The sequence below is a fragment of the Apus apus genome, chromosome 4, assembly GCF_020740795.1.
Source record: "Apus apus isolate bApuApu2 chromosome 4, bApuApu2.pri.cur, whole genome shotgun sequence".
In the NCBI taxonomy this organism is placed as follows: Eukaryota; Metazoa; Chordata; class Aves; order Apodiformes; family Apodidae; genus Apus; species Apus apus.
In genome coordinates this window covers 105,420,104-105,430,618 of record NC_067285.1, presented here as the reverse complement: position 1 = coordinate 105,430,618, position 10,515 = coordinate 105,420,104, and the positions used below count along the sequence as shown (strand labels likewise).

Genomic DNA, 10,515 nt, shown 5'->3' with positions numbered 1-10,515 from the left:
TCACGTCTTCCTTGCTGAGCAACACTCATGTAGGAAATTCTGCTCTGCTTCAGAGAAGCCTTCTGTGAAGTCAGACTAATTATGTGTTCCTGTGCTATTACAAAAGTCCAATCAATTCTGTTGGCTATCACAAACAAAAAAGGTTCAGAATCTGTGGGAGAGCTAATCTGACACTTCCATGGAGTAATCATTTTATAGTTAGTACATGCTGATGCTACTTCTAGTATCCCTCCTCTTCAAAACAAAAGAAATAATAATTTACTTGTATTAACTTCATAAGGCTCCAGGGGGGACTTGCAGGTACATCTGTGTAATAGTAACTATTCCCCTTTGCTCATCACTTTCAAATAGATTCTCTTCTGTTACAGCTGTTTCCAAGTCAGATGATTTGAGATACAGGGCTGACCAATCTTCCTTTATGTAGGCAAGGAGGTAGTGCTGGTCAATGGTACCTCTGTGCAAGGAGCACAGGCAACAGAAATCATGGCAAAGGACACAGTTTTGACAACCATGTAAGGAAGCTGGAAATTACTGGGCTATTAAGGAATGGAAACTCAAAACAAGATCTTTAGTTTGTGGAGCACAATTATTGTCCCCGTGATATCTGCCAAGTCAAAGGAATAAAGAACTATTGCTTGTTTGGGCAAATTTAGATCTCTAGAGTATTTTAAAAAATTACTGAAAGAATCAATCATGCAAGGTTTAAAATAAATCAGACAATTTTCTTTTTTATGTTTTGAATTTTTAGCCTCCTCAAAGGGTGAAGAATTACTTTTATAGGACACAGCATGTCTGGTGAAGTTTGGAGGTCTATCATCTTGTAATTTTGCACTCATCTGCCAAGATATCTTCTATAAGGATGAGGAGAAGAAATAATGCAGTTATTTTTCCCTGTCAGAAGCTTTCCTGTAAAACCTGATGAAACAGATAAAACAGTTGGGATTAAACTTGATCTGAGATGCTTTATGTTGATAGATATCGCTTTGGGGTGGAATGACAAAGATAACACTAGAAGAAGGCAGAAGTGGGAGCAGAGGAGCAGGAACCTCTGCTTTTTTTAAGTTTTCTTAGAAACCTAACAGCAGTAGTGAGATGTGGAACATGTGTCTTCCTTCGGAAATTGAAAAAGAAACTTAAAAATAAGGTAAGCATTCTCCTTCACCTCCTGACTGGTAGTTTTAGTTCCATTTTGGGTTCCAAGGCATAGGTAGGCTGGAATGATGAAATCTCCTCTGTACAAAGGATTTCTGTCAGTCTGTTCACATTTAAAGGTCACAACCTTCTACGAAGTTAAGAAAGTATTTTCAGGTTAAGTAGGGAAGTCAAATACATTTGGTTAATCCTTATCTCGTTCTGGACCTGACATTCTTCGCACACCTCTCAATCGACGTTCACTTTCATGCATACCGTCTTCTCCTCTTGCTGTTTCTCGCATTTAAAGTAAGGTTTTCTGGAATCATCCCTTCGGAACAAGGAGCTGCCCCCGGCCTCTGTTGAGAACGTGTCACCTGTGCCGGGCAGAACTCCCGCTTCCGCTCCTGCCCTTCGGCTGCCTGATCACCGCCACGTGCCGCACCTCCCTCCTCACCTGCCGGCGTAGCGGTTGAACCGAGAGCCGCCCGGTGCCCACCCGCTCCTCTCCGTACCTCGTAAGGTCTGCCTCGCTTCCTGCCCCGGCTCCAAAGGCATTCCCGCCCGCTGCAGCTCTGAACGCCCCCCGGCCTGCCCTCCCTGACCCCCCTGCCCCTTCAGAGCAGCAGGCTCTTCTAACGCCGCTCTCCCCAGCCAGCTCGGGTGGCAGCGCTGCTTATACGAGAGCTGGAACCACTTTTTGTTCTCCTCTCCCAGCTCCCCGGTGGCCGCACAAGCTGCAGCCACAGCGCGATGGGCACCAGCAAACGGCCCCTCAGCCCCGTTCAAAGGCCGGCGCGCCGGCGGCCCGCGCCTGCGCACTGCGCTCCCCGCCGGCGGCGAGGGGGCGGGGCGCCCGCTGCCCACCGCGCCCAGGCGAGCGGGCTGGGGAGGGGAAGGAACTACGTGTCCCGGCACGCTCCGCGCGGCCAGCTCCCCGCGGTGGCAGGGAGCGGGGCGCTCGCAGAGCGTGCCGGGAGTTGTAGTTCTGAGAAGCTGGGTATTGTCTCTCCCCGCTCTCTGTCCGGGAACCCGACCGCCACCCCTGCCGGGTGAGCGCGGTGACTGACAGCTCCTCGCAGCCAGTGGCCGCAGCGCTGTGTGGCGGAGCCCGGCGCCCGTCTCCTCGGCGACCGGGGGAGCTGGTGCCTCAGTAGAGTAGCCGGAGTCCTGGGGGACGGAGGTGAGTGGGTCTGAGCGGGGCAGCGCCCACCTCCTGCCGCCCGGCTCTCCCCTCCCCCTCGCCCCTTGGCCAGGGACCCCGCTCGGGGTGTGGTGGGAAGGGGCGGGGGGGGGGGGGGGGGTGTGCTGCCGATGGGCGGCGGGAGGGGGGCCGGGCTGGGGGAGGGGAGCGCGGCGGCGGGAGCCGAGAGGGCGAGCGGCCCCGGCCGCCCCCGCTGCGCGGCCCTCGGGCTGCCCCGCTGGGCAGCGCGGAGGAGACGGGGCGGCCGGCGGGGGCGGCCGGTACCCTGTGCCCTCCCCTCTCTTTACCGCTCGGTTTTTCAAACCGTCCCTGCGGGCTCAGGTGCCGCTTTCTCCCCTCCCCGCAGCTCCACCCTCCCGGGGAGCGGCTGCCCCGCCGGTGGGGTAACCCCGCGGAGCCCGGCTGGAGGCGGGAGCGGCCCCGCCGCCCGCCCCGCGGCCTGCCCGGCGTCCCGCCGCCGTGCCCCCCGGGGGGCAGGAGCCTTCCCGGGGCATCCAGCTGCCCCCGGGTCCCTTGTGCCGCCAGGAGAAGCCGGCAGCCTAACTTTCCCGAGCGGCTTTCCCCAGCCTTGCCCCGGGAGGCAGGCGTGTCCCCTCCCGGCTCTCGCCTGTGCGTGGAAGGGCCGGGAGCGCAGACCCATCCCCAGGCTCCCCCCGCCGCGGCTCTTCCCGAGCCGGTCCCGCGTGGGGCTGCTGGAATTGCCGCCCCGGCGTCCCGGTGTCCCGGCAGTTGTGGAACCTCTTTGCAAGGAAGAAGAGGGGGGGGGGGGGTGTGTGTGTGGGGTGTGTGTAAATAGTGCCGAGCTGCCGACAAAACTTTTTCAGGTTCTTAAACCCAACACATAAATGAATCCGGATTGCAGACACATGACTGTTGGTAGTTTTAGGAAGCTTGGTCCTTAGTCGTGTGAGTCTTGTCAGACAAAACAGCAGATGTCCTGTTCGTGTTCTTTGCACTTTGTACCCTGTCTTCGCTGTGAGAAGAGTTTTTATTAATAACTTTTTGTATCCTGCTGTTACTAATTAAATTAAGTATTTCGTTAATGATCACGCCAGGTACACCTAATTGTTTTCTGGCAAAGCAGCCGCTGCTTATACAGGAAACACAGTGGTATGTTTTGCCAGTTGTGAAATGCTGATAAGATTTTTAAATTAAAACATTGTCCCGCCTGAGTTCTCAAACAACTGGTAGCTGTCTTCTGCAGGTTGTGCTGTTACATTTCTCGTGTAACTTGTCTGTAAACACGTACCACATTTGAATAGTGAGTGGAATTCAAATTTTATAACTTCATTTGAGCTTGGTAGTGGCACCCTTTGTGAAAGTCAGTTCTGCCTTAATGAGTGGCACCCATGCTGAAGAGTCTTTTGCAATGCTTCAAGACGTGTATAAAAGATGAGGGAGCAGGCTTTCTCCTTTATGCGCTTCCACTTTGCATGCTTTGTCCTCTTACAGTCTCAGTATTAAATAAATAAATAAATAAAGCCAACCAGTTCTTTGTGTTTTTGTTTTTTTTTTTTAAAAAAAAAGGCAAATAAGTCCATTAATATGGATACTGTAGTGCTGAGTATCAGCTCGTTTCCAAAGGCTTTTCAGACCGAAGTGGTGGTCAGTAAAGTAGTCTTGAAGTTCACAGGCTCCCTCACTGCCCCCGTAACTGTTAAGGTTATATAGTTTAACATAGACTATAACAGGAGTATGTCTCATGTTTGTTTGGTCTTTTAGTTGCTATGAGTTAACAAGCACAGAAGCAGGAAACAAACCACCTCTCTCCCTTGAAAGTAAGCAAATAGGTATTATTTTCTCTGGAGTAGAGGGTTTGAAAATTACCTTAAAAGCTGGCATGGATATGTAAAAACATTGCATGAAGACGTGCAGTGTTTGTGGGATAAAGTACAGTGCAACTGTAACTGGTATTTTAGGTTTTTTTGTGCCCAGAAATAGTTGATTGAAAAGGTAGACCAGAAGGTATGCTGGCAGAAAATGCAAATGTTTCTTTTTGTTTTACAGTTCTGTGACCAAGCTGGTGTATTTAGGCAAATTTTGTTATTACACATACTTGAACAACTCTTAATTTGTATATGTTAGTGTTTCTGTCTAAAAGATCCTTTGAAATATTTTGTAGTTATTAAACTGTGTTTGTTCTCTGTGTGTTCTGTTCTGAAATCATAGTATTAATTTTATGTGTGCCATGTTCTTTAAATAATAGTAGGAATTCTGTATTTTTCAGTGTTTTTAATAAGTATATTGAAATGTCACAAAACTATATTACTTGCTTAAGGTTTAGTTACCAAACTTAGTGATAGCAGAAAATCAAAGCCAGGTTGGCCATGTTTAGTATTGTGGTGTAACTGTTTTTCTGACCCACCATATATGACTGAATGTATTTGTGCTTTCAAATTACCAACATTCAGTGCTATAATTATTAGAAGTAATTACACTAGTAATTGGTAGGCTCAGAAAGATTCAGTATTTAATTTGAACTGAAAATCAACAGCTCAAATAATTATAACTTTGGTTGCTTAGGACAATTATCAAAAGTTATATAGTTTACTAATAATGTCATGTTTTAGTAAACATGCAGACACTTACAAAGCGTTATGTCAGTGCAACTAAAATAATGTCTTTGTTTCACTGGATATGCTACACATTTTGTAATTTGTTACAGAAAAAGGATATTCAGACACAGGATTACTTTGAAACTGTGGAAGTTTGTGCCATTTTTGTGCTGTATCTCTTTAGCTCCAGGTTTCAAATCTGCTAAGAAATTAAAAGAAAATGTAGACAATTAGATAATTTGATAATTTAGTTTTGAACTAGTTTGCTAACAGTTTGTAGCTCAACTAATCTCTGTTGTAATCTCTGGTTATGAGAAGCACTATTTTCTTAATTTTTCCATTTGCCTGTCAGCCCATTGTTGTAGTAAAACATATTTGAATGCTGAGGGTTCTTGCAGAAGGGCAACGTTCGTCCTTTTGTCTTGAAGTTTCCGAGACAAATTTAGTGAGCTTTAGTTATTTTCATGGGTATAATTGCCACAAAAAGTGCACAATAATTTTCAGCTACTGAGAGAGGGAAGAGATGGCTTTTCCAGCAAAGTGACACAGGTTTGTTTGTTGTTTTTTTTAGTTATATATATACGTTAATAGTGATAAACCCCTTAATGTTGAATTACTTCCTAACTTGATACACAATTACACAAATAAATTAGTAGCTGGAAGTCTTCACACCTAGAGAAAACTAATGCATTAGCAGCCTGCTGTTTTGTTTTTATAATGTCCAGGTTTTGGGATGATGTTCCCTTATCATCTGGAGTAAATGCTTGATGTGTAGGGGCATAGGTTAGGAAGGCAAGTAGATCAATTATCTTGTGAATAGAGTTGAAAGGAATCTTCTCATAGCAAATTGGAATCATAAGGTAAGACAGCGCTGAGGTTTGCTTCTTCCCCAGAGCAGCCTAACTACATTTTCATTGTGTGTATAGTTGCATTTGGGGTATTTTTTTTGTAGATTAGATAGTTGGAAAAACCTGTTTTTTCTTATCAGCCACTTCAACCTTACAATATTGAATCTTAATTTTTTTATAACTACTGCTTTTTTTTTTTTTTTTTAAATCATATTATTTATAATATAATACTCTTAATTGTTTCCTTTCCTCTTGCAAGCTACCAGCACACTTCTAGGTGCTAGGTACTACAGTGCTTTATGTTGACCAGATTAGCAGCACAGTTTTGGAGGGTACCCAAGGGACACAGTAGCCTATTCACCAAGCTGTTGAGAACAGAAATATTCACTAGAGGTCAAATTAAAACATGTATATATTCATGCTCCTAGATAGCAGGTTTTTATTTATTGTTGGTCATTTGGTGTTTCATTCTTTTGGTTGAAGAACTATGTTTTGAAATGCTTAAGGATGATTCTCAGGAAGTACCAGACCTAATTAGGGATGGCTGAATGTACAGAGGTCTCTTGGTTTGCTAGTTTAGCCTCTTGAGGAAAAGTCAATCTATGTATAAGGCGTGAGACTGGATGCAAGTTGACAAGGGTCTTTTACAGCAACCTGTGAGTTTAGTTAAGCGTTTGCAAAGCATTTCTTGTGTTATGATTTCCATTCAAAGGTTAAGTGTGAAGTTTCATTACTTCTTAAAGCTAAGTTATGTCTCAAATTATAGGGGAACTGTTGTCATTGAAGCGAGGTAATTGCCATATTAAAACAATTTGCAGAAACCATACTACATTGAACAGTTACCATTGCACCATGGAGACATACAACCTGATGTCCCTTTGTTAAAAAAAAAAAATAAAAATTAAAACCCAAAAGTAAAGCCAAGTGAATGTCTTCTGTAGGATTTTGCAAGCTGTCCTATTTAGGATTTGGAAGGATTCTAAGGAAATCACATCCTGTAGTTGAATATTTAGCAGAATATTTGAGAAACAGCAGTGTTTTTTAAATTTGATAATCAAACAGGACCTAGGTAGTCTTAAGTAGTTAAGACTATGATCCTAAATTGTATTTCAAGGTGTTCTGTTTTATTGTTTTTTCTTGGTGGTACTTTTGAAGTCATGGTTCTTCTAATCCCAGGTAGAAATACTGTGAAAGTAGTGTGCTGTGGATTGCATCACATTTTGAGAGTGAGTTTTTTTGTTATTTCTAGAACTGAGAGCCATGTCAGAAGGATTTCTTGGTCATTTTTCTTCCATGCAAGTAGTGGCTTGGAGACCACTAATTTTTAGATAAGTTAAACAAATGTGTGACTCTGCATGCGTGTACATGTACTTGTGTTTCTATTTACCTTCAGTGTTGCCTGCATTTTGCCCACATATACAAGATACTTGCTTTCAAATAACTTATGCACTTTAAGTATGTTACATTGTGACTGAATTATGAACAAGCCTGGGGATCAGCTCACAGTACTAGTTATCTTCAGATTGGTTCTCATTTGCTCAGACTCAGTTTATTGCAATTTTATATAGCTGTAGTCCTCCCATTATTTCAGTCAGTCATCCTCCAGACCTGAGGAGTTAAGAGTTCATATAAAGCAACAAGGAGATAGCTTCAAAAGTTGAGCAAGTTGCTATTTCTATTCTTTGTGTTACAAGATTTTAAATTCATTTTACCCTGCTTAGTGGAGGACACCTCTCTAAAACAATGGAATTTAACTGAGTTTAATTAGAACAAGACATACAGACTTCAGTGTCTACAACAAAGTGTAATGAAATCTATTTCTCGCTGTTCATATAAAGCTGCTTTATCTTCATTGTAAAGTCATGAATGACTAGGTTAATACTGACAGCATGTGGAGTTTCTTCTTTTTTTCTCTCTTTTTTTTTTTTTAAGTTTCAAGCTAAAACTAAAACACATGGATTTTGGAATGGCTGGCTGAAATGCATTTTTTATAGTGTTTGCTTTCTGACAAGTTATTTTTGAGTAGATTAATTTTGGATTCCCTTGGGTCTAGTACATGACTGAATGTCCATTTATTGTTGCATATGTAACTGAAATGTATGTCTGCAAGTTGAAGTTTGAGATACTTATTTTCAAATGCCTTTACAGTCAGTTAGTGAAGAGTTACAGGCAACTCTAGGGGTAATTTCCCTGTCCTGCTTTACATGAATACATTTGGTACCTGTTTCTGTACAGTGGGCATAGAGGAGACTACAGCTGAGTAGATACACTTGAGCTCTAATGTTCACGTTGCTGGGAAATGATAGATGAGCTTCAGGATTTTCACTGTGGTGGCATTACAATGGTGTGGTACACCAGAAATTAACTATTAGGTAACATGGTGGGGCTGAGGAAGATGTGACGTGCTGTAGTGTAAAAACACTGGCTGTACACCAGGAGACTCGGATTTTGTTCTTTGCTTTGCCATTCAGTTGCTTTGCCATTTTTCACAGCCACTTTATTTGTGTTTGCTTCTGCTTTCTCGTCAGTAAAATTAAGACTGTAGTACCTGTTCTTTTCAATTTGAGTGTTATGTTAATTCTTTAGCAAAAGTTTTTGGTAGAGTTCACTAGCAATATTTCTGAACAGTAAAGGTAATACTGGGTACTAAAAATTTAAAAATATTTTAAATAATCAAAATAGTTTTCTTCTTCTTTTTTCTTTAGAGCTTCAACTGATGAAGGAGTGATACTCTTGAAACATGACAAAGAACTGGACTAATTAAAAGTTTTCCTAGTTCAGGAAAAAAACCTCAAAATGTATAGACCAGGGGAAACAGTGAAACATCGACTCAACATGCACGCTCCTCCTCGGATAAGAAGTGTGGAAGTTGCTAGAGGAAGAGCAGGTTATGGGTTTACCCTCTCTGGACAAGCTCCTTGTGTTCTTAGTTGTGTTATGAAAGGCAGCCCTGCAGATTATGTTGGACTTAAAGCAGGAGATCAGATATTTGCAGTTAATGAAATCAATGTGAAAAAAGCCTCTCATGAAGACGTAGTGAAACTTATAGGAAAATGTTCTGGAGTCCTGCACATGGCCATTGCTGAAGGGATTAGTCATATAGATTCATGTTCAAGTGACGAAGAAGTTGGTTTTTATGATGGAAAGGGGTGGCTGAAACCCAAACCTGACTCTAAAGCTCTGGGTATAAACAGAGCAGAGAAAGTCGTTGAAGAAATGCAGTCTGGTGGCATTTTCAACATGATCTTTGAGAACCCTAGTCTTTGTGCTGGTAACTCTGCTAATTCCACACCAAAACAAAGATCATTTTCAGATTCTGCTGCTATTAAATTTGAAACTGGGAATGAAAGTGTTAGCAATCCAAACCTACTGTCAAAGGAAGAAATATCCAAAGTCCTGAATGATGATTCAGTTTTTAGAATTGGACTGGAGAGCGCCGAAGACTTTGGATTAGATGCAAGCATTTTGAATGTCGCCATGATTGTAGGTTACCTAGGCTCCATTGAACTTCCTTCAACAACCTTGAATTTGGAAAACGAGAGTTTGCAGGCTATTCGTGGGTGCATGAGACGTCTGCGGGCAGAACAAAAAATCCATTCACTAGTGATGATGAAGATCATGCATGACTGTATCCAGCTCTGCAGCGACAAGTCAGGTGTAGTGGCAGAATATCCTGCAGAGAAACTGGCATTCAGCGCTGTTTGCCCGGATGACAGGAGATTCTTTGGACTAGTTACAATGCAGACAAATGATGATGCAAGCTTGGCTCAAGAAGATGAAGGGGTTCTGAGGACATCTTGCCATGTTTTTATGGTGGATCCTGAGTTATTTCATCATAAAATTCACCAGGGCATAGCAAGACGTTTTGGACTGGAATGTACTGCAGATCCAGACACAAATGGCTGTCTTGAGTTTCCAACATCATCTCTACCTGTTCTTCAGTTTATTTCTGTCCTGTACAGGGACATGGGGGAATTGATTGAGGGAATGCGTGCGAGGGCTTTTCTTGATGGTGATGCAGATGCTCATCAGAATAATAGTACAAGCAGCAACAGTGATAGTGGAATTGGAAATTTTAACCAAGAAGAAAAGAATAATAGGGTTCTGGTGGTTGACTTAGGGAGCAATCCAAGTAAACACATTCCTAACAGCATATGGGAAAATCCAGTAGGAAGGGGACAAAATCAGCCTGCTTCCCATTGGAATGGCTTCTGTCACGAGCAAGAGGGCAACATTCCTTTAGAAGTAATGCCGAACGATAAGCCTCAAAATGTAAGCAAGCACCTAAGTCCTTCTGCTCGTATTGAAGTTCCACTGGTTTCTTCCCGGAATTCAGTACCCCCATCCAAGAAGAACACTGCAGGCACAGGCAATCAGAGGTGGTTGCCTGTGCATGTTTTACAAGACTGGCAGCACGGCAATGCCAGCGACCAGGAGTCGTACACGGATTCCACGGACGGCTGGTCAAGTGTCAACTGCGGAACTCTTCCCCCACCCATGAGTAAGATTCCAGCTGACAGATACAGAGTTGATGGCAGCTTTGGTCAGCCACAGTTAAAATCTCATAAAAGTGAATGGTCTAAGAAGATGTTTTCCATGCAGAACAAATTTGGCCCTCCGCACAGTATTAGGAAGTCTAAAGAAGATAAAAAGGTGAGAATATGTTCATACTGGTTCCTAAAAAAACTCCAAACCCCAACAGCCTATTACAGCATGATGTTCACATACTAAAATTTAAACAAGTAGTATATCATTTACACAGTTTCAGATGAAGGAA

The 10,515-nt window shown here is 43.2% G+C and overlaps 1 protein-coding gene across 3 annotated transcripts in view; it reads left to right on the top strand.

Moving 5' to 3' along the window:
* Positions 1 to 2,267: 2,267 nt before the first annotated feature.
* The window catches only part of RGS12 (regulator of G protein signaling 12), an 86,951-nt gene continuing 78,703 nt past the window's right edge, over positions 2,268 to 10,515 (top strand). For all 3 annotated transcript variants that reach the window (XM_051618592.1, XM_051618594.1, XM_051618593.1), the window contains exons 1-2: positions 2,268 to 2,314; positions 8,444 to 10,391. In XM_051618592.1, coding sequence (XP_051474552.1) covers positions 8,535 to 10,391 — 1,857 coding nt within the window. In that variant the 5' untranslated portion in view covers positions 2,268 to 2,314; positions 8,444 to 8,534. The remainder of the gene's footprint in view (positions 2,315 to 8,443; positions 10,392 to 10,515) is intronic.